This window comes from Apis florea, unplaced genomic scaffold (genome assembly GCF_048593485.1).
Source record: "Apis florea isolate Af1SG1 unplaced genomic scaffold, ASM4859348v1 contig_3496_pilon, whole genome shotgun sequence".
NCBI classification, from domain to species: Eukaryota; Metazoa; Arthropoda; class Insecta; order Hymenoptera; family Apidae; genus Apis; species Apis florea.
This window is the reverse complement of record NW_028256773.1, coordinates 6,139,698-6,167,199: the sequence shown is the minus strand read 5'-3', so window position 1 is coordinate 6,167,199 and position 27,502 is coordinate 6,139,698. Positions and strand designations below refer to the sequence as shown.

The 27,502-nt window shown below is 38.2% G+C and overlaps 1 protein-coding gene and 1 long non-coding RNA gene across 42 annotated transcripts in view; one reads left to right on the top strand and one right to left on the bottom strand.

The window, feature by feature from the left end:
- LOC100869770 (CUGBP Elav-like family member 1-A) overlaps positions 1-27,502 on the bottom strand; it is a 479,952-nt gene that overhangs the window by 153,998 nt on the left and 298,452 nt on the right. For 40 of the 41 annotated variants that reach the window (XM_086913393.1, XM_086913415.1, XM_086913417.1 and 37 more), the window contains one exon: positions 5,674-5,843. In XM_086913393.1, the coding sequence (XP_086769519.1) occupies positions 5,674-5,843 (170 nt within the window). Of the gene's footprint in view, positions 1-5,673; positions 5,844-26,753; positions 26,773-27,502 lie in introns of those variants that run through there. The other variant, XM_086913421.1, reaches the window with a different exon arrangement.
- The window catches only part of LOC147656828 (uncharacterized), a 143,896-nt gene that overhangs the window by 15,972 nt on the left and 100,422 nt on the right, over positions 1-27,502 (top strand). The window lies entirely within an intron of this gene.

The following is a 27,502-nucleotide window of genomic DNA, read 5'->3' as shown; positions in this document are numbered from 1 at the left end:
TCTTCCAACGATCTCTTGAGCTCTCTAATTTTTTAACGAGAAATTATTTTAAATTTTAAATTCTCTTTTCTTCGTCTTATTTTTCACCGGGATAGGATAGGAGAAACGTAACGTAGATTACTTTGTTCTAATATTTTTATAAGCGAAACGTTGGTGAAACGTTGGTTTCTTCGTTCGATTTACAAACATAATAATTGTATTTTTCAATGACAAGCAAACTTTTTGATGCGGAGAAGGGTTTAATGCTATACAGGATGCGCCATTTTAATTAGTTCGTATAAATATTGTCGAAACGGGACGAATATCGAAACGCGAGTCGAATTTGTTATTATACAAACAGAAAGCTTCGTTATTTTTAAGAATAACGGACAATAGGAAATGTAACCGAGAGGAAATATGATCGCTCGTGATTTAAATTAACGAAAAATCCTCAAGTTCCCGTTTTCCGTTCCATGCTTCGCAAATGATTTTTATTTATATCGTAAATATCGATTCATCTCGATGCCAACGACAATTTTATTACACGAGGATAATAAAATTATCCAAACTCCACTTACGTAATTATTCGCGACAAGCACCTGAGACGCATATTACACGCAGTTTTCCACGTGACATTTCCCTGTTAATCCGAATGTAACAACGCGGGCGGCTTAATTAACTTAAAATACGCGGGGCTCTCGATGTTTTATTCCCGGCCGGAAAGCAAAGTGGCTCCGCGTATTACAATATTTGCCCTCTCCGCGACGCTGTTTGGTCAGCGACTACGTCTACAGTGCGCGCGTTTTGCTATTTTAACGGCGTGCCTTTTAGTTTTCGCTCGGTGAAACCAAATGAAATCGATTTTGCGTTGTCCCAACTCTTCTCGCCCAAGGAGGAGGACGATTAAACGTGAAATTGTTCGACCAATGAAGCGCGGTACAATTGACGCGATTGATAAGATTTAGAAAATGATCGAAACCTAACGTTTTACGTTTTCTTTCTTAAACTCGATGTAACGATGTAAAATATTTCGTTACTGCGCGCGAGGCGATAAAAGAATAGGGAGAAGTGCGCAGAATCCAAGTTCCAAGCGATCCGAACTTCGGAAACGGTCGGAAAAGTTCGGGTAGAATCGTATTGCACGAGACGTAAGCACGAGCCCGACTTCGGATGGACAGTAATCGGTCAAAAAATAAAGTTCAAGCTAGCAAATTGTCGGTAACGATTCGCGAAAAGATAAAATTTAACTGTGATATTGCGAATTGTCGAACTTAACCTCCAAAAAATAAGATATTTCATAATTTTACTTAATTATTTTACACCAATTTGATGACGTAGTGATCAATTTTTATTCAAATAATGAATAAAGATGTTTCTCCCACTTAACAATTTAATAACATTAGTTTGTTTATAACGTTTAAAAACAAGATCGAAACGTTACAATTTTCACACCGTAGTGGTAGACACGTCATTGACACGCAATTAAGAATCATCCTGTATTTTTGGTGAAAAAGCGGAACGGGTGGAAACACGGGACATTAATTTACCATTACGTCAAGGTAATCAAGTTAAATTTTCACAATGGCAAACGAATTTCATCCGGTCGGTACTCGCCGCTACCATCAATTTTGCAGCTGCGCGTGACGTTTACAATTCGCCTAGATTAATCGTTCCGAAAGTTCTCAGGATATCAGCGTTTCGTGCCTCGTCCGATGCGCTCCTCCTATGCTCCTCCCGCCTTCCGTGTATCGTTCGACAGTTTTCCCCCTATTCTTCGCGGCGTGTATATCGACGGAACGAAGAAATATTCCAATCTCAAATATCATTTTTTTTTTTATAAATGATTCCATCCCAAGTTATCTTTATTATATATCCTCTTCCTTTTTAACTTTTTTTTTACAATTATATTTTTCCCTCATGATGAGATTCGTAATTCAACGATTCAGATATAACGGATATAATGGAACACGGATAATTAATGAGTTATTCGAGGAAAACAGAACAGGGTGGTAGCAATTTTCCGCGCTCTAAATAGTAACCGATAATTGATTTATGAACGACCTAACAGTTGCTTCGTGTTTTCGGAACAAAGCCTCTCTCTCTCTCTTTCTCTTTCTCTCTCTCTCTCTCTCTCTCTCTCTCTATCCGCGTGGAAACTTTTCGAACGAAATGTATCGTGGCAAGGAACAATTAAAAACTATCTTTCCAGCTTATCGCGAGTGAATATTTCCTTCCCTCGGCAAGCTTGTATCACGAAATATTTCGCATTAATATTCCCGTATCGACATTTGTAAGCTTCTATTTTAATTATTTCCTTGCGCCTCGGTTATCTCGATTTCACCGGCTCAACCATATTTTCTTCCATTTAGCTTCAATTTCAATTTTGTCGTTTCCAATTATCAATGCCGAAAATATATTATCCGATACCGGGTGGAAATACGATTTAATCGATAAAAATTAATAGCCGGATGAGACGGTGATTGAAGATATTGCGATGGAAAAGTCTTGATTGATTATAAATTTCAGTTAATCACGTTGATCGATATCGTGTTGATTAGGAAGAAATTTTACTCGTTATACTTTGAAAAAGAACAGGATATTTTCAGGATATAAAAATTTAAACGATAAATGTGACGATTAAACTGCGATACGTCTCTTTCCAAACTCTTCAAATTTGTTAATTGGCAAAAAGTAAAATTATCTCGACGTCTGTTCTTCGTACACCTCGAAAATAAATCATCAAATAAATCGAAATTCTTTGAGCCATGAAATTTCTAAAATGATCATTAATCCTGCTCGAAGGATTGTTCTTATTGGCTACTTTCATCGATCAACGCATGTATGAGAAAACGACAAGTTCTTAAAAAAAAAATTACTCTCAACTATTTTCACAAATACTTAACACGAAAAAACAAAAAAGTCAAGTAACATTGGAAACGATGTTCGGCAAAATTCGCAAAAAAGCATAAAAACGAATCGAAATTTCGAATTCAAAAATTTGCCATTTAATCATCCCACTCGAGAAATTCTCGACTATAACTGCAACGAACATTTACAGAGGAAAGCGCAAGCAATGGCGTCGCCAGAAATCACCACAAAATCCACGACGTGATACATCAAACGAATCGAACAAATTCCAAATACTTACTCGCACGAAAATACAAAATGAAATTTCCAAAAATTTAATCATCGAAAAGTACTATTCCAGTTACACTTCCAAAGGCAGCAGCACGAGAAGAGAACGCGAGCGTCTTTCATCGACGTCGGTCGAGTCCAGATCCAGGAACCAAGGTAAACACGGAGAGAAGTGGATCGGATATTCGCGGTTATGAAAGGCAAATTTCGAATTCCACGCGATTCCACGACTGGTGGAACCTTCTCCACGAGGTTTCGTATGGGCACACACACACACAAGTAGCTATGTATATATATGTGTGTAGAGAGGAGGAGGATACGTTTCGACGTAACGGCGTAAAAGGCCAAGGGACACACCGAGTTGGTTCGATCAATAGCTCGAGAAGTGGCAGCCGACGACGACCAACGTTTCTGTCTGGGCATCGATCCTCGCGTGTCCCACGTATACCACTTACTTTCTGTCTCTTCTCCTCTCCTCCGTTTCCTGTATTCGTTATCGACGACCTCGGCGTCGACCTTCGTCGAGACGAGTGACACAGTGACGAGGAGAGAGAGAGAGAGAGGAGGTTGTCGATGCTAATGACTTGTTTTAACGCGTTCGTCGGGATTTCGTCGAGTTCCTCACTGGGCCCAAATATATTAGTTCTTAGTTTTCATTAACCAATTCTGTAATACCGATTCTGAATTAGTTGTTATTGTTTTCTCTACTTCTTCGCTTCCCTACTTCGTTCGTTTCCAAAGTTGATTTTAAATATTTTGGCGTCTGATAATAAGCCCTCTAATTGGCAACTTCAACTCAGTTCTATGTTATCGGTGCTACCCTGCTATGCTACCATACACGCTATAATTTTAGATTTAACGTAATAAAATTGTATAAAAGTCATACTTGTCCCTCTTTTCTGTTACTATTATTCTTACATTTTTAATTCTGTGATTCCAAAGTTATATATTTTATTATTATCCTATCCTATATTTTATTATTATACATATATTTACATTGATAAATATTAATAAATATATGTAGGATATAATTATATATAATATAATATAACATTCTAGAGGGCTCTTGTTACTTGATCGATAACCTTCTTAAATACGAGCACAAATATAAATAGTTAAAGTCTTATTTTTCTCGAAGAAGAAAGCGTCAACCGTATAGTATATATGGCGACAAACATGTGTTAAGGGATTGTTGCAGATTTCTTGGGGAAAGACTTGGGGAAAAATTCATATCATACAATTGATAATAATCCAAAGATCCAAAATAATCAAAAGATCTAGGAGGAGAAAATTTAAGAGAAGAATTTTATATTGGAATTACGTTGTACGATCGGATCCCTAATGTTTCCTTCCTGGCCATCGTCCATGTCATCGTCCCCTTTCCGCATCCATTCGCGCCAACTTGGTCGATCATTGCAGTCACGATTTCCCTTCGCCATACCCATCCATCCTTTCTCACAATGGCTGGAAAGTGATCACTCTCGATAAATTCGCCTTCCCCCTCCCCTCCCCCTCCTTCTCACTCGTCGTGCCCGTTTCTTTGTCCGATTATTATTCATTACCGTACCCCGTTCACAACTCGTAGACACGGTTTTCGTGTCGAGTTATCGAAAAGGAGATTTGTGAAAGGACGAAGATAAACGAATCGAACACGATTCTTTAATCGTGAATATCACGGTTTCACAGGAATTGTTCCACGAAACAAACGATTCTCCGATATCAATTAACCTTCACAATTCGATTGCAATTGTTATAATATTAATATTTACAACGATGAATTGAAAAAGAAAAAAATCAAATAAACATTCCGTTAACATTCACATTGTCGATATTTCAAAAACAGTTTCTCAATCAAAATTTTCGTAGTGTCGCAAGATCGACATTAACCCGGTTACATACCGATAATGGATAGATCCCCAGGGGGATGGAGGGGAGTGGAAAATGAAAAAAAAAAAAAAAATGGAAGAGCGACGGTGGCAACGCGATTAACCAACCGTTCGTCGATGAATTTTTGCCGCGAAGAACTGGCGCGGATTAAAAATAAATGCCGCGAGACAATTCAATTCCGTGCCGATTATCGGGAGCGGTGTAGTTAATAGAACCGCAGCAAGATTAAAGTACCTCTTGCCACGCGGTCGACTAATGAAAATTCGGTTCGTTATCGAATATTGCGATAAACTGGATTAAACTGGGGGGAGAAAAAGGAGAGAGAGAGAGAGAGAGAAAAAAGTCGAATAATTAAATTAACGAGGCTTTCTGACCAACGCGATGATCGCGAATCTCGATATAAAGATCCCCCTCCTTTTTTTCTTCGAATCGTTTCTTCGCCTGCCAATTATTTATTCTTTCAAAAAATATTGTCTTTCGACGAGGAAACGAACAATAAGTTTTTTTCAACTTTGTTAACTTGGAATAAGGAATAAGATTTCTTTTTTAAATGTTTGGTACATGATAAACTCGCAACAACAAAGTTCACAGTCGAAAGATAAAAAAATTACGCGTAGCATTTCTCGAGTCGGCGCAAGAGCGATTCATGAATACGCCAAGGACGACGCTTACCTCTATGACTTCCGGTGATCTTGTCGCGCAAGATGTTTATCTGATGCACCCGACCGAACTCCTCGAACAACTTCCTCAGATCGTTTTCATCCATATCGTGAGGCACCTGGCCGACGAACATTTTTATGTTGTCGGGATCTGGCTGCTCCACGCTGTTGTTGTTCATTATGCTGCAACAGAAAGAAAAAAAAAAAAAAAAATCAAAATAAGTTCTGATTTCGTTCCAGTTAAGGAGTTGCAGAAAGAAATTCATGTCAATGACATGTCTTTTTTTTTTCTCAAACGATACAAAATTTAAAAAACATTTCGAATGAATCACACTTTCTCCTGAATTAAAATTACATCTTCTCAGATTCAAATTACGTATTAAATATCGTTTTCGAAATATCGATCGAGAAAAAAAAATCCATATAGTTTTGATTTCGTTCCAGTTAAGCGAGTTGCAGAAAGAAATTCATGTCAATGACATGTCTTTTTTTCCTCAAACGATACAAAATTTCGAATGAATCGCACGTTGATATATATGCATATCCAATAATAATAAATGGAATTTATTCAATTCTCTTCTTTCTTCCTAATTAAAATTACATCTTCTCAGATTCAAATACGTAACGTAATGTCCACTTATCACGTGTTAGTAGTTTTTCGACGATTTATTACTCGTTTCGATTTATAGTTGAAAAGCGTTTTCGAAATATCAATCGAAAATATACATATACACACGCATATATAAACTCTGTGCGTGTATCATCGAATCACGAATTTCACAGGTTCTTCCGTTTAACGATATTATCGATATTACACGCGAGCTATAAAAGCGGCCCTCTCGAATGCATGATACTTATGAAGTCGCTGGATTAACAAACATTTTCATCTGTTCGAGCACACTCGAAATCGGCCTGCACGATATTCGTTTTAAGAGGTCTGCATACCGATCTCATTACCGAGAACGATAAAAACGCTTAAGCGTTCGATTCGAGTGTAGCAACACGCCAAATTGAAGAAAGGGGAGGGGAAAAAAAAAAAAAAAAAGAAAAAACGAGTGGAAAAACATAATTTGCACATATTCAGAGGATGCTCGAAACGCGTAGATATTAAATCCGTCGTGAATAAACACGGAGAGATTTCAATTTGGACCTATGATCCGTGTTTAGAAAAATTTAAAAAGGAGGAATATTTTAAAATTATTTCCAATTTCCATGTAAAAATTGTTCGAGAGTTCTTGAAAAAGGAATATAAAATTAATAACACGCTGCGTTTCACATATTTCTCCAACATGTTCCAAGGCTTTTTTTTTTTTTTTTCCTTCAAGTCTCAAAGCCTCGTTTCCTTAACCAAGTTTGGGGAAACCTTGACCCTCGTGTTTCACTGGGAGGGTTTGCATTCTTCGGGGATCTTTTAAAGTTGGTTAAATTCATCGAGGCCCGGCAAAAGGGGTTTGCGGCTCGGCGTTTAATTAGCCCCGCTTTTAAAACTTTTCGGGTAATGTTGCTCGGATTACACGCGTCTCGCGGGCCGGCCACGCTGGAATCTCGTCCAAACGGATTATCTTCTGCCGGCTCTCTGTGTTTCCACGTATTTCCTCATAATTTTCCGCCCGCTCACCTCGATCGATTCACGATTCTCACCTCAAAGCGGACCCCGTGGAGGAGGACTTGTACGCTTTTCGAAACGTTTAAACGCTCGAGTCGCGTGACTAATTGAGGATAAAGCAGCCAGAGAAGGCGTATATAACGTTGAGCAAACTTTGTACGTTTTTCAAAATCGAATCGCTGTTTTACATTTATTTGATGCTCATCCATCGTTGGTTAAATATTTATTATCCGCAGAATCAAATCAAATGTCAAAGAATTCTCTGAACACGAGGATCAACAGGCTTGAAAAGCTATCAGAAACCCAAATCGAAGGGAAACACAATTAAACTCATCTGAATATTACCATTGGCCATCTAATTGGCTAACTCCTTCACCGCGATGAACGAACAAAAAATCACATTTGGACGATCTAACAAGGGAAAAAGGAAACGAAGTGAATGGGAAGACGAATAAGAACGAAGTTGCCATCTCCAGGAATTAAAAATTCGACACAGACTGGCAAAAAAAGCCAGCCCCTCAATGCGAGGAGTGTGATTCTATAATTTTGAACATTGAACATCTAACTCCTCCACTCTCACCGAATATACATTTTTTCGTGAGAAGCACAAACTAGAAACCAACCATACTCGAAAACAACCTGAACCGACAAGGAAATGCAAAACTTTAAATTGACTTTTTAAAGGATATTAAATGAAATAACGTCATAATCGCCATACTCTACCATGCCAGGCAGTAAATGAAAATTACTTATTTCTTTTTATATTTCTTCTTATCAATCGACGCTTCATCCAAATATTTATTCGATCGTTTGAAGAGGATGCAGAATATACTAATTTATTTCTCTTATTCTTACATGTATACATGCAAACACCCATACATGCTCTACAAAATATATATTATAGGTGCATCGAGCAATAAACCGAATAAAATTCTTCTAATTTATCCTATTATTGTGCCGTACCCAAATGTAATAATAATAAAAAAAAGTTATCTATTGAAATCGGCAACCACTTTCAAATATCTCGAAATACCAATTCGAGACCTACTTGCCAATAAAAAATTGATCGAGGAATCTGAACACGATTCAAAAATCGCATCGAATTACCCAAGAATCGATCAACAAAGTGTCGTAAGATCGGTTCGAAGTTATCTATTGAAATCGGCAACCACTTTCAAATATCTCGAAATACCAATTCGAGACCTACTTGCCAATAAAAAATTGATCGAGGAATCTGAACACGATTCAAAAATCGCATCGAATTACCCAAGAATCGATCAACAAAGTGTCGTAAGATCGGTTCGAAGTTATCTATTGAAATCGGCAACCACTTTCATATATCTCGAAATACCAATTGGAGGCCTAGTTGCCAATAAAAAATTGATCGAGGAATCTGAACACGGTTCAAAAATCGCATCGAATTACCCAAGAATCGATCAAGAAAGTGTCGTAAGATCGGTTCGAAGTTATCTATTGAAATCGGCAACTACTTTCAAATATCTCGAAATACCAATTGGAGACCTACTTGCCAATAAAAAATTGATCGAGGAATCTGAACACGATTCAAAAATCGCATCGAATTACCCAAGAATCGATCAACAAAGTGTCGTAAGATCGGTTCGAAGTTATCTATTGAAATCGGCAACCACTTTCAAATATCTCGAAATACCAATTCGAGACCTACTTGCCAATAAAAAATTGATCGAGGAATCTGAACACGATTCAAAAATCGCATCGAATTACCCAAGAATCGATCAACAAAGTGTCGTAAGATCGGTTCGAAGTTATCTATTGAAATCGGCAACCACTTTCAAATATCTCGAAATACCAATTGGAGGCCTAGTTGCCAATAAAAAATTGATCGAGGAATCTGAACACGGTTCAAAAATCGCATCGAATTACCCAAGAATCGATCAACAAAGTGTCGTAAGATCGGTTCGAAGTTATCTATTGAAATCGGCAACCACTTTCAAATATCTCGAAATACCAATTGGAGGCCTAGTTGCCAATAAAAAATTGATCGAGGAATCTGAACACGATTCAAAAATCGCATCGAATTACCCAAGAATCGATCAACAAAGTGTCGTAAGATCGGTTCGAAGTTATCTATTGAAATCGGCAACCACTTTCAAATATCTCGAAATACCAATTGGAGACCTACTTGCCAATAAAAAATTGATCGAGGAATCTGAACACGATTCAAAAATCGCATCGAATTACCCAAGAATCGATCAACAAAGTGTCGTAAGATCGGTTCGAAGTTATCTATTGAAATCGGCAACCACTTTCAAATATCTCGAAATACCAATTGGAGACCTACTTGCCAATAAAAAATTGATCGAGGAATCTGAACACGATTCAAAAATCGCATCGAATTACCCAAGAATCGATCAAGAAAGTGTCGTAAGATCGGTTCGAAGTTATCTATTGAAATCGGCAACTACTTTCAAATATCTCGAAATACCAATTGGAGACCTACTTGCCAATAAAAAATTGATCGAGGAATCTGAACACGATTCAAAAATCGCATCGAATTATCCAAGAATCGATCAAGAAAATATCGTAAGATCGGTTCGAAGTTATCTATTGAAATCGGCAACCACTTTCAAATATCTCGAAATACCAATTGGAGGCCTAGTTGCCAATAAAAAATTGATCGAGGAATCTGAACACGGTTCAAAAATCGCATCGAATTACCCAAGAATCGATCAAGAAAGTATCGTAAGATCGGTTCGAAGTTATCTATTGAAATCGGCAACCACTTTCAAATATCTCGAAATACCAATTGGAGGCCTAGTTGCCAATAAAAAATTGATCGAGGAATCTGAACACGATTCAAAAATCGCATCGAATTACCCAAGAATCGATCAAGAAAGTATCGTAAGATCGGTTCGAAAACCGAACTCTTTTCCAAGAGATATGGATTTCTTCCTTTCTTGCGCCGCGGCCATAAATCCGCCAAGTTTAAAAGTCGCCCCCTCGAAAAGGGAAAAGTCCTTGGCGCTTCCCTTCCTCCTCGTTAAACGCGTAATAATTAATGAGACGAAGTTGGGTGATAATCTCGTTTCCCAACTCGTGCGTCCTGTTATCCGCGTAATGGCGTCCGGGTGACGGTAATTTTGCGTTTTTCGCGGTTTGTGGATCGTGGTCGTGCGGACGTTTCGGTGATCGATAAGGGTGTAATTGAGGGGTGGCGCGGTTTAACAGGGGTGGCGAGATCGAAATTTCATAATTCGAAATTTAAGCGAGGCCTTTACGAAAAATATTCGTGCGTGTATTCAGTGGATCGGTGTTCATCCGCGGTGGAGAAGCGGATTTTCCCCGTTTCTTTTCCAAATTCAAGATTTTATTATACGTAAATCAGTATTATTACACTAGATCGTCGAACCTTCTCGCCTTTCCAGTCGAAATTTTTAAATCTTCGACCACTTTTTCCCGGGAACCATTTCAGTAGCAGTTTTCCAACGACAGTAGTGATTTTCTAAGCTGGAATATATCGCTTGTGAAATCGTGTGCACAGTGGTGAAAGTTACGAAAAAGGAAAAAAAGGAAAGGAGGGTGGATCTTGAAGAAAATTCTTCAACGGAATTTCAGAATTTGCGTTTCGTTTTCGCTATACATTTCATTCATCTTTAATCAATCATCATCTTTTTTGCCTCCTCCCCTAATTAATCATTCAACAATGCATCACGAAACCGAGCAAGCTCCTCTCCTCCCTCATTTCCCACCTTTCTTATTCCCCCCGTTAAGTAATTGCTCGTCACGTTTCCCACGTTGCGATACATTAATACATTAACGCAACATATTGCAATAATTCGCGAACAGAGACATTCCAGAGACGGGATCCAACACGACGATTATAAAATAATATCACTTATACAATATCCCATCCTCGACTCGTTTTGCAGTGATAAAATTTCTCAGACCATCATCCTTTCAACAACAACAACAACAACAACAACAACAACAACAACAACAACAACAATAATAATAATAATAATAATAATAATAATACACCCCTGAAGAAGAAGAAGAAGAAGAAGAAGAAGAAGAAGAAGAAGAAAAGAATTATAACGATAACAAAAGGAGAAGGGGAGGGGAAGAAATTTATCAGCAATTAATTCTGAGACTTTATGAATCGAGAGAGGGGGCGAGCTTGGGGGCAAGGATTCTTCGTCTTTGCAAGATGACTGATCCCCTGGTATGCGCGGGGGGAAAAAGAGTCGGGGAATTTCGCGAAACGAAAGGAGAAAGTTAATATTAGTTGGGGAGGTTTAAAGCGATTTTCCAGCCGGCCGGCTCCTCTCGTCTCGAGCCATCCATGGAGGATGGATGGACTCGAGAGAGAGAGAGAGAGAGAAAGGTCTCCCCAAGGGAGAGCGTAGCATTGTAACCGCCTCTCTCTCTCTCTCTCTCTCTCTCTATACACGACCTTGCTTATCCTTTTTCCGAATCGAAGGGATGGGAGTTAGGGTTAACCAAACTGGAAACTGGGCTAAGAAGGAATTCGACCATGCGTGTATGTGGCGGGTACATAAACGCGTTAGTTTTTGCTGGTCAAATATTAGGCTTGTGCATCATTAAAATAAAAATAAAATAAAGAGAATTATCATACTTATTATACTATTTTTATGTCCTAAATAAACGAGATAGTTAAGTTTCATTTTGGACATTCCAGGCTGTTCAGAGAGAGCCTCTTTCGATGCTATATTTCCAGTTGCTCGAGAAAAAGGCGCATTGACGAATGTAATATTTTAGAATTGCATTGTCTAGTGTTACGATTTGATTTTAGTAAAATATTTCTTTTTTTTTTTTAGAGCGATCGACCGTGCTGAAAAGTTAAAAGGGTTAATAATCGTTGATAATTTGTTTTCTGGAGGGAAAATTTTAACGAATTGGATCGCTCGATCTCGTTCGAAGATTCCTCTATTTGGTTATTTTTCGTGCGATTATTCGCCCGAAGATAAATGTTATATAAAACGGACGATTCTTTTTTAAAATTCATAGATTTGTTTTGTAACGAAAGTGGACGAAAGGAAATATGAAAAGTGAATGAAAATTCGAAAGTGCGTTGTTTTCGAAAGCAATGAATAACTAAAATAACTCGTTAAAACGCAGAAAAAACGCGTGCCGAGGAATAATAATTGCTTTGGGATGACAAAAATTATGCATATAACGTTGCGCCGTTAACACTGAAAAATACATATACGTAGCTGGGACAAAGTTGCCAAGAGATATTTCCATACTCGAAACTAATTTTAATCCCTCCCTCATTGTTATAAAAATATGGGAAATAAACGTTATAAGGACGAAGTCGTGTGACGTACTTTCCTCTCTCTCTCTCTCTCTCCCCCTCCCCCCCCCTCCCCCTCTTTTCGTGGTGAAAATTCGCGCAACGCGAATATTACGTGACGTTACGACAATTTGAATAAACAAAAAACATGGAAGAGGAATACGAGGATCTTTCGATTAACGTTTTGTAAATTGAATTTTCGTGAAAATTCCTTCATCGTCCACGACGATGGATGCAAAACTTGTTGATGCAAAAGTTAATTAAATTCATTGTTTCGCATATATATATATATATTTCTTCTAACTTAATTAGAATAATTAAGTTACGTACTCACGACACAAAGTTTACAGTTAACGTTAGCATTTATTTCGAAACGGGGAGCTAATTACAGGTGTTCGAGGGTAAAACTATAGAGCGCCAATTACGGAACAATTTGTCGAAATATTCAAAATGTACTCGATAATTTAGCTTTCAAAGGTATCCCTGATATTCGAGACGCGAGGGCGCAAAGCGTAGCACACGATGGAAATTTTAATTTCACGTACGAAAGTTTGGTTCGAAATTGCTTTTTATTTTTTCGTATTTATTAGTGGGAATGGGAAAGTAAAGGAAGAGAGAAAGAAAGAAACTTTTTTCACACGATTCTTGTTTGTGATCGACGATTCTTCGTCGAATTTCATATTTGTTAACGAGTCGGATGATTGTATTTTTTTTCTATTAATTAAAAAAAAGTTTACTTATCAGAAGAAGCAGCAGCGAGTGCTGCTTGCAATATTAAAAAGGAAGGGAAGGAAATAATTTTAATTTCGAAGTGTAACAACTACAAAGTGTTTGCATTGTTACTATTTATTGTTATTATAATTATTTCGCCGATAATTCAACGGTAATTCAATTTCCAATTAATTTGTAGAAAATAATTGATTTGGAGCATGCATAATTTACTAGAAATAGAATGTTGTGTAAACTATTAAAACAGATGCTATGTTATTAATTATATTATATATTAATTATCAGTTATGCATGTTTGATATTATTAATCAATTAAACTGGACGAATACTGCGCGTTCCCAGTGAAATATTTTCCTTTCCATGTAATTCAGAAATTGTGTTTGAATAGAAACGATAGATAAATTAAATGTTTACCGTGATACACGTAGTATAAACCACCGGTTTATCATTATCAGAGAGAGAAGGAGAGGGAGAGGCAGAGAGAGAGAGAGAGAGAGAGAGAGAGAGTAAAATTAATTTTACCCTGTAATATCGTAAAATTAATATTTAATTTTAAATACGATCTTGTTTACCTTTCGAACAAAAATTTCGAAAATTCCCGTCAAAAATATAAATTCGACAACGTAGACACGTATAATTGTACGACTCGCATTCAAACTTCTCCCAACTTCATCAAAATTCACGTATCCGTTCACCAGACAGGTAAATCCTCCATCGGAACAAATCAGAATTTAATTCAAACTTCCAATTGCGAATCCTTCAAACCCTCCCCTCCCGTCTTCTAATAAACTTCCGCATTAAAAATTAGAAACCATCGTCAAAACCGAACCACCGTTCCATTAAAATTGTCAATATTTCTCAATTCTCGTTGAAACTATCCTGCGTGTTTTACAAAGAAAAAAAAAAGATACGAAGAAAATAATGCGTTCATTCCAACGAGTACAATAAAATTCAAACCGAAATCCATTGTTCTTCTAATAAATTTCTACGTTGAAAATTACAACAACATCCGGCAACATTTATTAGAATTGTCCATCACTTATCTCCCATATTCCCTATACTCTCGATTCTCAATAATTTTCAATATTTAGAGCTTTCGAAGCATCGTCCAACGATTGTCGAACAAATATCCCGCGATCAAATATAATAAAATTCAAACCGAAATCCCTCAACTTCTAATAAACTTCTTCTTTAAAAACATCCGATTTCCATTAAAGTCACCTCCAATATTCCCTGTATCCATTTCTCAATTATTCTCGTTAAAACTGTTCTACATGTTTCACAAAAAAAAAAAAAAAAAAAAAAAAGATACAAAGGAAAATCTTTTACAGTTCTGGAAGCATCATCCAACGATCGTCGAAAATTTCAATACCACCAACGAACAAATATTCCGCGATAAAGTAGGATAAAATTCAAATCAAAATTCTCCTGTCTTCTTTTTCTTTATAAATTACAACATCCACCAACATCGTCATACCGATTTATTAAAATTGTCGATCGCTTGTCTCCAATATTCATTTCTCAATTCTCGTTAAATATCTCCTACCAAAAAAAAAAAAAAAAAAAAAGATACGAAGGAAAATCCTTCTCGAAGCATCGTCCAACGAAAATTTCAATAGCATTCGAACGTAAAGTATGATAAAACTTGGCAAGACTCTATCTAAGATATCACATATATACGCGTATATCCCCACCAGCGTTAATTGCACGGCGATTGGCAATCGCGCGCAATAACAAACCGAAATCGGTGTCACGGTGGCGCGCGATTACGCGCTAATCGATGAACAATAAATCGACGGTTACACGACGGGGATAATGGAAACGCGGTAAATCTCGAGCCGCATTCAAGACGCGTAGCGACAACAAATTACGACCCCCCCCCCTCTCGATATCGCCTCGACAATAATGGCCGCCTTATCCTTAATCGCGGAACGCTCAATTATCAAGGCCGAGGATTACAGCGGCGAGTGAATGTAATACAGGCTGTCGCGATCTTATCGGGACGTTTGCTTCCGAGTTGCACGTAAGACGTGGATCCTCTCGTGGAGAGGGAAAGAAGGAAGCGAACTGCATCGAAGGATTACTTAGCTTCTCTATCCTTCTCTATCCTTCGCTCACCATTTCGTGATTTTTGGCGCGAACATGTCGTGAAAACACGGCAAATGATTGCCCGCCATTTTGTGCAGTGACTTAGGAAGGAAGGGTTAAAGGACTGAAGAGGGGTAAGCGACATATATTCCGTGGCAATTTTGCAAGATCCAGATCCAGGAAAGGAACTCGAAGGGGAATTGACAAAATCTGGATTGGAACGAAGATGATCTCGGTTGGAGAGGAATAGGCGAGGGCGCGTTAAGGGAATAATGGGGGAACCGATTCCCGTTAATTAGCGTTGGCGCGTCGTCCATCAATCACCGGCGGAAGTCGAACGGTTGACAACCAATTCTCCGTCTGCTGCCAACCTTTGACGACGGTGGCCGCGATCCGATCATGTATATGTATAGGTTAGTTAGCGGGGAACGGTAATCTCGCGCGAGACAATGGTATTTCGAGGCGAGTCAGCATCGCCGCCTCTTCATCCCCGTAACGGATGATGCGTAATTCAGCACGATCCTGACTCGACTCTAAATAATAACGTTCGAACAATGGGGGCGGATAGCGGTGGAAAGAGATTGGACCGGACTTTGGGTGGAATTGCGTTTCGACATGATTCAACTTACACTTCGCTTCCATGCTATTTTTGTCGATATTCCTTTAATTCTAGATTTCAGAAGTGAGAGTGTGAAAGGGATCGTTAGGAAGGATTAGAAGAAAAATAAGTACAAGTTTAATTTAATTTACGTTGATTCTAGATTTCAGAAATTTTTTGAAGCCTGGAACAATGAGAAAAGGCCCAACGAGTGAAAGGAAAAAAATAAGTATAAATTAATGCTGTATCTTAAGAAAGCTTCCATGCTATTTTTGTCGATATTCCTTTAATTCTAGATTTCAAAAATGAGAGTGTGAAAGGGATCGTTAGGAAGGATTAGAAGAAAAATAAGTACAAGTTTAATTTAATTTACGTTGATTCTAGATTTCAGAAGTGAGAGTGTGAAAGGGATTGTTAGGAAGGATTAGAAGAAAAATAAGTACAAGTTTAATTTAATTTACGTTGATTCTAGATTTCAGAAATTTTTTTGAAGCCTGGAACAATGAGAAAAGGCCCAACGAGTGAAAGGAAAAAAATAAGTATAAATTAATGCTGTATCTTAAGAAAGCTTCCATGCTATTTTTGTCGATATTCCTTTAATTCTAGATTTCAGAAATTTGTTTGAAGCCTGGAACAATGAGAAAAGGCCTAACGAGTGAAAGAGACTGTTAGAAAAGGATAAGTACAAGCGTGGAACAATGAAAAAAATCAGTCGTAGGTGAAAAATAGTATAACATCATACGTCGATATATATATATATATATATATATTCGTATACGTTGGTTGCCAAGCTTCTTCGATCACTTCCCCTCGTTTCATTAAACGGCTGTCCTCCGCGTCTCCTGAAAGTATATTGGCCTCGGTCAATTACACCGGAGAACCGTCCATTGTGACGCGTCGCGGACCAACGAAATTACATCGATCTTTCACGTTCGATGAACCGAACCGAAGATAAATATTTCCGTGGCGGGGCTTCGTTCGCGAATCCAACACACGCGCCAACGAGATCATTTCGAGGGATGAAAAAGCGAATCGAGTTGATCAAACTTTGGGATTGAAAAATTAAAATAAAATATTCGACGACGAGGTTTTGAATGGCGTTCGTTGACAATCGGCTTGGATTAAAATCTCTCTCTTCGAAAGAAGAAGGTGCGCGAAAAAAAGGAGAGGTTGCGTGGTTTAATTCGAGCGTAGGTGGAAAATTGAGCACGAGCGCGTATAAACACGATGATAGTTTAACTTGTAAATTGAAACACGCGCATATATACGCGCTACACTGGCCCTCCTCCCCGGGATTTAATTGTCAAACTTAAATATACTAATTTAATGATTGTTATCATCTCGAGTTTTGATTGAATAGCCGTTGTATTTGCATATAAATGCAAATTGAACATACATAAGCGCGGTAAAGATACATACGGTGTATCCACCGGTTAATACATTATTTCATGAATAGGAAACGAGAGCGCGGGATGTACGAGTATGGAGAATTATAAAGCATACAGAGTAACTATTCAACGGAGTGAATAATAGGCAGGAGGATGTCGGAAGAGCGAGTGTGTTTAAAGTGTGAGGATTTGAAAAAATATATATATATATATATATTTAGGACGTGTGCAAAAATCGAGCGTCAAAAGATTATCGGATCGGGGGATCGATGCGAATTTTTAAATGTGTTGTAAATTGTAAACGCGTGTGAATCAATATTTTGAACAAACTTAAGAGAAGGTATAACCTTCTTCTCCTACTTTTTCGAAAGTTCATTCGAAATTGTTACTCGACATCTTTCAAGAATTTTTTTTCACGCGTTCAAAAATACGGCTGAATTATCCTTCAAATAACTCTCGTTCCGCCAAACTTGTTTCACGGTTAACTTCGTTTTCGATCGATCACGAGGAAGGAATAGGTGGTTAAAAGATAGCGGAATGGCGACAAAGTTAAAACGTATCCAGCAACGGGGTGGGTGGTAATGTATGTGGCGATTCCAACTTACCTGTCTCGAACGGAACAACGGGGGAGAGTTTCGGGGAGGCCGCCACTTTTGAAACTTCACTAATATTTTAAAGGGTGCGCCACCGTGAATTGTCTCGCGAGTTTCGTGAAATGGCCCCCCTCCGCCCAGCAATTCCACCTGTCCTAGGAAATCGAGTACATCAAGGTCGGCTTAAGCACACTTTCCTCGCTCCCTGACACTCCATTTTATATAAGGGAACTTGGAGGGGGGAGGGGGGACTTTGCGCACGAAAGAACGACTCGAGTGACGTTTCTCTTTACTGGAATTGAGTCTTTTCATTTTTTTTCCTTTCAATTCGGTTCACCGTTACGTGTAATCACAAGTACAAGAACGAGTTATAATCGAGTTTATTAACAATTTTTTTAAACAGACATTTAGGAAATTACGTTTCATTCGTAAGCACAGTACAAATCAAGTATCATCGATTGATGGAATGGACAATTTCGAAAAAATTCGTCGATTCGAAGCGAGATAATAACGAACAAGAAATGAAGACAGAGAAGAGCGTCACGAGATACACGATAGACAGATCCTCTTTGGAAAAAGTAGAAGCGGAAATTAATAATAAGACGATCGGTTTTGTCTCTGCGAACGAACAAAACAAAAAAAAAAAAAAAAAAAAAAAACGACAAGTATCTGTCCTTCTTCTCTCTTCGAGAGAAGAGGAGGAGCGAAAAGAGAAAGTTCAACTTTCGAGGAGACTTTTAAGGGGGAGGGGGGAGGGAGGGTCTCGAATCGAGATAGGATTGCAGGAACGCATAGAGAGAGGGGGGAGAACGGGGCGATAAACAAGAAGGGCTGTTTGCGAAGAGAGAAAAGCGTCTCGTATGCATCGTTGGCCATTCGAGTTGAATGGACTGGGTGGGGGGAGGGATACGAGGAAAAGGGATAGGTGGAGGAGGGCAGCTGGAAACACCGTAATCGAGTTTATCGGGCAGACTAATTAGAGAGCGAGGATACCGGGAATAGAGCCCGAGGGAGACGCCGAAGGGCAGGGATCGTCTATGCCTCCTCCCCCTCAAACGACGTTCTTGTCCTTACCGTGTGTCCTAATTGGCGCGAGCATTCCGAGTGTGCGTAATCGGCGGCACATCCGTTGCTTCGCTTTCCGCTTCGCGACTCGTTATTGCTTCCCGTGGAGCTTCGCCCCACGTACGCAACCTTTTCCCTCTGGGATACAGTCTCTCCTAAGTCTCTCCCTCTTCCGAGAATCAAGTTTTCTGGCGTGGTTGAAAGAAAAAGAGAGGAGGGAAGTCCAGGTTTCAGATTTGGCGTGCGGGAGATTTATAATTTAAGCGAAGTATTTTTTTCACTTTTCGGCAATTTATAAGTAATTAATTTTCCGTTTTGCAATGCGAGGGTAAAAATTTTCGAGAATAGTTTAGTCTTTATGTATATATCTAAAGATTTGTCTTTGATATATTTCAGATCTGGTATTCAGGAGATGGCAAGATTTATAATTTATAAGTATCTCTTCTACTTTTTGGCAATTTATAAGTAATTAATTTTGTGTTTAGGGAGTAGAAATTTTCGATATTCCAGATTTGAGAAGATGGAAGATTTATAATTTAGCAAAGTATAAGTATCTCTTCTATTTTTTGTCTAGAAAGTGGAATTTTCGAGAATTTTTGATATTCCAGATTTGGTATTCAGGAGATTTATAATTTAGCAAAGTATAAGTATCTTTTCTATTTTTTGGCAATTTATAAGTAATTAATTTTGAATTTAGAGAGTAGAAATTTTCGAGAATTTTTGATATTCCAGATTTGGTATTCAGGAGATTTATAATTTAGCAAAGTATAAGTATCTTCTCTACTTTTTGGAAATTTATAAGTAATTAATTTTGTGTTTAGAGAGTAGAAATTTTTGAGAATTTTTGATATTCCAGATTTGGTATTCAGGAGATTTATAATTTAGCAACGTATCTCCTCTATTTTTTGGCAATTTATAAGTAATTAATTTTCCATTTTATATTTCGAGAAGGTAGAAATTTTCGAGAATAGTTTATTTTATATACGTAAATTATCTAATTTCCTATGTGGTGTGATTGAAAAGAAAACAAAAAATTTATCTTCGATGTTTCAGATGTGGTGAGATTTATAATTTCGAGGAGGTAGAAGGGGAGTTTAATTGTGCGTATTGTAGAATTTTTAGCAAAGTGTAAGTATCTTTATTTTCTGGCAATTTATAAGTAATTAATTTTCTATTTTATATTTCGAGGATAGAAATTTTCGAGAATGGTTTATTTTTTTTTATCGTTAAACTGGAATAGCCAAGTCGAAATAACCAAGTGGAAGGAAAGTGCGCTTTCTTAACTTCGTCTCTTCCGTTGAACAATGCGAAATTTCAAAATTTGCGTTTATCGTGGCTGTTAACGTAACGGCAAACACGAAATCCCGCTTAATTCTCCTTTAATTTTCTTCTTTAAACTCGAAAATACTTTCACCTCTATCTCTGATCATTTCGTTGATTTCCTCCTCTATTCTTGTAACGAATTTAAGAGTTGTTCACCGGCTAATGTTTTATAAATGGCAACGGATGTCGTTTCAACGAGTTCCTTTCAAACGGAAAAGGGAATTAACTCGTGTACAGAACAAAGAATTTAACTAGAAAAATATATTTTCATCTCGTCGTTTACGATTAAAGAAAAACTGTTTTCTACCGTGGAAACAACATTATTTATAATTCTTCCCCCCTTACTTTATAATCTCAACCTAACCCTGCAATTCCATCATCGCTTGTTTGTAACCAAATCAAACGCTCTGGAATTTTTTTCACCTCGTCTAAATTATCGGGCGGAAAAGAAGAGAATGAAACACCGCGCATCGAAAACAACACCATCCGTCAAACTCACTCGCTGTGAAAAAGGTAAAACAATGCGTACATTTCCACGCCATCTTCCACCTTAAATCCCCGGCTCCGATTCCGAGAATTTAATTCCGCTCAAGATCCAAGGATTAATTACAACTTCTCTCCCCGAGGTTTGATTCGACGGGACTTCGAAAATCTTGGCGCGGAAACAACTTGGTTTCACTTAATTTCCCCTCGCCGTGGCCACACTTTAGTTCCCGCTAGTGGCGGCGGGGGAGGAGGAGAAGGTAAGATTTAATCTAGGGAGTACCAGGTAACACGGCTCACTCGATAATTCCCAACAAAGGGATAAAGCTGCTGCTGCTTGCTTGCTTGCTCGCTCCTTCCCCCCTCCACTCGTTCCCTCCGACTCACCTCGAGAAATCGGTGAAAGGGTTCTCCCCCCCTCCAAAGTCTCGAAGCAATTCGTCTCGTACTGTTTCTCGTTAGACGAACGCCTGCCCCGTCTCATTCAGTCTCTCCCCGCTGCTCGGCCGATCTCCTTTGATTTTTTACTCGGTCGGCAACAAAGGGGGCGCTGCTGCAATCGGCCGGTGCTTTTATTACGACCACCGACCGATGAGCACCCACCGTTATTGACGATGCTAAAAAGAGCGCATCGAGGGTGTGTCGTCGTCGTCGTCGTCGTCGTCGTCGTCTTCTTCTTCGTTTTTTCGTTGGCAAGTTCCGCTTGATCGATTTGGGAATAAGCAAGGAGAAGGGGGGAGGGGGAGAGGGATGGAAGATGTTTGAAAAGACGGTGGATTGATCGTTTGAGACGCAGTTTGACGGAAAGTCACTGCTAGGTTAGACGAGGAGATGAGGTTGTTCCGTACAATGCGATGGTGGATTAATTTTAAATTCAATTTATTAAACGTCAATTATATTTAATTGACGTTTCGATCGAATTTTGATTATTTTAAATATTTTTGTTGTTTAAAATAAGGATTTTTTCCCCCCTTCTCTTTTCTCATTCAAGTCGTAATGATGGATCAGAGGTTGGTTTTAACGATTTTAACGCTTGATGGAAATGGTACTTTAACGCGATATAGATATCCATATTCTTCACGTATTTTCTAAACGATCTTGCGATTTGTTCAGATCGCCATTCGCGCAAATTCTTATAAATAAATTTGTAGAATTTATACCCATCCTCATCAATTTCGACAGAAAGAAGCCAGCCTTGGATATATCCCCGGGAGAAATCACGTCATTCTCGACCTTCGATCGATCTTCCGCAACGACATCGAGGGTGGACCCAATTAAGAGGGTGCACCCATCTAATAATAATAATGATTCAACATCTGGCGGCAATTCGGTCCGATTTCCACCTTTCTCTCCTTATATTTCGCCCTCCCCCCCCCCCCAAAAAAAAATGGAGATGGAGAGAGATCGTGAAAGGGGGAGGCGAAATATCCTCACCTTTGGAATTTAACGAGGGACAAAGGTAACGCTCGACCTCCGACGGGAAGCGATGGTGGCGGTTGAAGCACCCTCAAACGGGTCCGTCAATTTCCGCCCTCGTTAGGTGGGTATTTATTCTCTCCTCGGCCCGTCCTGGCACCTTGCACACCCCAACCTTCCTCCTCCTCCTTTTTTCTTCTTCTTCTTCTTCTTCTTCTTCTTCTTCTTCTTCTTCTCTATCTTCGCCCCGACGATTGATTTTAATTATTTTCCCCCTGCGTTCGTGGATTTTCATGGCTCGATTTTAAATTTAAAAGCCAAAACAACGTTGGACGAGAGATCCAGCCAGTGACGGTTGTTTTATTTTATTGGACGATTGTTGCGCGATTACACGCCTGTCTCGTTGATTTTTTTTTTCAATCTCTCTTTGCGTTTATTTTTTTAAGAAGGTGGGGAATGAGGTGTTAATGGCGTCGTTTCATGGCTCTCTCGGAAATTTGGATGGATGGAGATTTTCGGGCATGACAAGGATCTACGGGTTTTATTTTGCGACAAAAATTTAAAGGAAAGAGAAAAACAGTTGTGCGAATTAATGTGTTATGTACAATTTTTAGCAGATAGTAAAATCATCTAGGACGGTTAGTTTTGTAAACGAAGATTTGAGGAAACGAGAGGCAAGCAAATAAGTAAAAAAAAGGAGAAAGGAGCGTAACATTTGAACAGAACGATGGAGTCGTGTAGAGCAGTAGATCACGAGCTATTTACGGAGAAACTAGCGATAGCAAGGGCATTAAATATAAATGGAATTATCAAGAGAAAAAGGTTGAAATGATAGCTCGTAGGGTTAATTTAGACCGAAGGAAGGGTTCACGATGTCAATGGCATTTAACTCGGCAAACGGTCGACGTTACTTTCCCCTCTTACTTTCATCACACTCTACTCTGCTCATATCGATATATCAACCGGTTCGTATCGATCTAAAAACGGATCCACCTCTATTGAAATGAAACGAGACGAGAATAAAATAATCGTGAGTAAAAAAAAAAAAAAAGGGAAAAGAAAAAGAAGCGGGATGGAATATTAACTCGACTCACCGCCGAATCCGCAAAAAAATATAGAGCTCGGTCGTGTCCTGTTATTTTTTTCATCCCCTCGTAACGTGGCATTCTAATCATAGTTTAGTACTTTATAAAACCAGGCCGAGAGACAAATATTCCCTCAACAATGCGCTAAATGGAAGCACGAAAAAGTTTACACACACTCGTGCTCGAGCGTCGTTATTAAGGGAAACAAGTTTCTCGAAATACGGGGCTGGGCTGAACGAAATTCCGCGAATAATTTGATTGCGCTTTTAGGAGTCAAGTAGCGTTTTTTCCGGTAAACAAGATGTTAAAGAGGAATTATACAAGAATTTAAAAGCGCGCAATTCTCGTGAAAGTAAGCGAAATTGTATTCCGCCGACAGATAGGGGTGTATTAATTTTACTTGGAAAAGAAAAAAGGGGGGGGATAATTATTTTCTTCGTAATACTTTTTCGAAATTAATTCTTGACCAATTATCGGAAATGGCGTTTCAACGAATTTTGAACGAGTTCGCAACATTTATGCTTTTATGAGAAATTTAATAATAGCTGATATACAAAATATACAAAGTTATAAAATTTAGATTTTTCAACTTCCTCCTTTTAATTTTAATTTTCCACGCGTTAATCATATCCCGTTATTTATATAAAGAATACACATTTCATGTGTAATACACGTTCAAACATTCTTCAACATTGTTCTATCGCGCCCGTTAACATTTTCCATCCCTCCGATAATTGAAAACCGTTTACAAACAAATACGAATATTTAAAATCATTCGTCAAACCTATATATATATAACACAAGCTCGAAAGCTCCTCGACATTAGTCTACATTCGACACAAACGCGACACTTATCCAACATGCCTGATAATCTTCGACGCAGAATCAAAGCAATTAAACGAGTTAAACCGCACGCGGGCCATTTAGCAAGCCACCCATCGAGTTAAAAGCACGGGCTTGGTAAGGCATTCGCAAGTTCTCTCCCCCCTGGTGAAGTCCTGGTGAAAAGCTATGCGGTGGTAACTCGAGGCCGATTGCCCTTCGGAACGAAACGCGCCGATGGTGCAACGTGGAAGTCGCGTCCCACCGGCACGTGACTAGATGCAGTTTACCCATTCGGCATTCCAAACACTCAAAACTCGAGTTAATCGTTGGGGTCGTTCGAAGGGATCGTGAAGAGATACAGAGAGAGAGAGAGAGAGAGACAGAAGTAGAGGGAGAAGGATGACCGCGAGAAACGGTTTGAGGAAGGCAAAGGAAGGGAAAACGGGGTTTACCATCGGCAAACTCGACGTGGCTCGCGAGTTTGCTGTTTTACCAGGGGTGGAATTGGGTCGAGTTTGTGGACCGATGCGATTCTACAATCGTTACACGCCGTTGGCTGGCGAAAAATGTCAAAGCGCGAGATGCGGGGGGAAAAAGAAGGTTGGGGGGGGGATTAGTAGTTTGGGAATGTTGGGGGAGCGTGTTTGAACAAGTTTGTTTGGAGGTTTTTCCAGCAATTGCAACGTCTTAAAGGAACGTGCTGCTCGTCATGCACGTTCACGTTGATAGCGGTTTGAAGAAGTTTGAGGAGCATGCAAGGATTCGTATGGCTATTTTAGAGATTGTAAAAGGATCGAGCAAGTGTACGCGAGTTTGAAAAATTCACAATAGTTTGGGAATGTTAGAAAAATGTGTTTTAAAAATTGCAAGGCCTTAAGATAATTATAGTAGTTTGAAGACGTTTGAGGAGCATGCAAGGATTCGTATGGCTATTGTAGAGATTGTAAAAGGATCGAAAAAGTGTACGCGAGTTTGAAAAATTCACAATAGTTTGGGAATGTTAGAAAAATGTGTTTTAAAAATTGCAAGGCCTTAAGATAATTATAGTAGTTTGAAGACGTTTGAGGAGCATGCAAGGATTCGTATGGGTATTTTAGAGATTGTAAAAGGAAGAGTGTACTTGAGTTTGAAAAATTGAAACATTCTGGGTTAGGTTCATGGTAGTTTGAAGACGTTTGAGGAGCATGCAAGGATTCTTATAGGTATTTTAGAGATTGTAAAAGGATTGAAGAAATGCACGTGAGTTTGAAAAATTGAAATTGAAACATTCTGGGTTAGGTTCATAGTAGTTTGAAGACGTTTGAGGAGCATGCAAGGATTCGTATGGCTATTGTAGAGATTGTAAAAGGATCGAGCAAGTGTACGTGAATTTGAAAAATTCACAATAGTTTGGGAATGTTAGAAAAATGTGTTTTAAAAATTGCAAAGCCTTAAGATAATTATAGTAGTTTGAAGACGTTTGAGGAGCATGCAAGGATTCGTATGGGTATTTTAGAGATTGTAAAAGGAAGAGTGTACTTGAGTTTGAAAAATTGAAACATTCTGGGTTAGGTTCATAGTAGTTTGAAGACGTTTGAGGAGCATGCAAGGATTCGTATGCCTATTTTAGAGATTATAAAAGGAAGAGTGTACTTGAGTTTGAAAAATTGAAACATTCTGGGTTAGGTTCATGGTAGTTTGAAGACGTTTGAGGAGCATGCAAGGATTCGTATGGGTATTTTAGAGATTGTAAAAGGAGGAGTGTACGTGAGTTTGAAAAATTGTAAACGAAACATACTAGGTTGGGCTCATAATAGGAGTTTGAGAATGTTGGAGAAGTACGTAGGGATTAACGCAGAGTTTGTTTGGATTATTTAGGAATCGTAAGGGCTTAAGGTAGCGAGGTACACATAGCTTGGAGCGTTGTTATTGTTTAGACAGGAATTGTCTGGTGTTAGTACAGTAATTGTATTGATGTTTAGAGGATTGTGTGATGATAGATAATTGATCTATGATATTACATCATGATGCTTGAATAAAGATCTAATACAGTAAATTGGATAATGTCACTTAATTTCAACAAAACAAGTAAAATCGCTTTAGAGGCGAGAAAGCTCCAATTTCAATCTTCGTGAAAATCCAACTAATTTTTACAATCGAATAAGAGAAGCCAAGAGAACGTAACCCAATATGAAACGTATTAAAAATAAACGCGATGGCATTTTGCGAAAAAGGAAGGAATTCGGTTCGTTTCCTATTGAGGGAAAATAAATCTCAAGGACTAATAACACCCGAGCAATTATTGGTCAAGCTATTCCCGTGAGCTATTAGCTAAGTTATTGGAAAACGGGAGAGAAAGTTTTCACCCGCGCAAGAACTTATCCAGAAGAAGAAGAGGAGGAGGAGGAGGGGAGGAAGGTATCCGTACATGGGGAAGGAGGAAAGATGAACTTTTCGATCGGGCGAGAAATAGTTGATAGTTTATTGGGTAAAACCGGCTTTTAACCGATTGTTTTGCGATAACAAACGTCTTCGCGATATCGTCTTTACGATCGAAAGAAAAAACGACGAGTGATTCTTCTCGTATCGAATTACGGTAATTAAAAGTATCGTTTCACTTACCATCGTAGGATGGTGGAAAAAATTACCTTCGAGATTACGATCGTCTCCAGATTACTTACCTGAAAACAGAAAGATACGTTGTTCAACAAACGTTAGTTCAACAATTCATTTGATTTATTCATTCTTTATCTACGAATATTGGGAAAAAAAGAAAATATTCAACGTGATATTTATACGTTTCAACATTTTATCGTGGTTATTCCCGATAATCGATAAATAATGCAAGTAGATAGCAATAATAAAGAAATTTACAGATTATAATTTAATTTAATTTAAATGTAATAATGCGATAAATATTCATTTTCATAATATATATTATGCTAATTTTAAATACACTATTATTTATACGCGATAATAATCACTTAATATTATTACGATACTTCTAATTTAAGGTTGCGGAGTGAATATAACCTCGATATAATATTATACGATATAATACGGATAATACATAATATAAACCCAGACACAGTAGATAATGGTAAACTGATAATGTTGAACGGTGGACAGGTAGATGGTAGAACAGGGAATGGTTGATCCAGACACAATAGATAGGAAACAATAGATCTTATTACATATATATATAAAAAAAAAAAAAAAAAAACATTTCCAAGAATTATTATTACCTTCATTAATCAAGATTCCATTTGCAAGAAAGATAAAATGTAATGAAAATATTCTATTTGCAATTATTAAAAAAATATATATATATATTATCAATATCAATATTTCGTCGTATATCTTGAAATCGC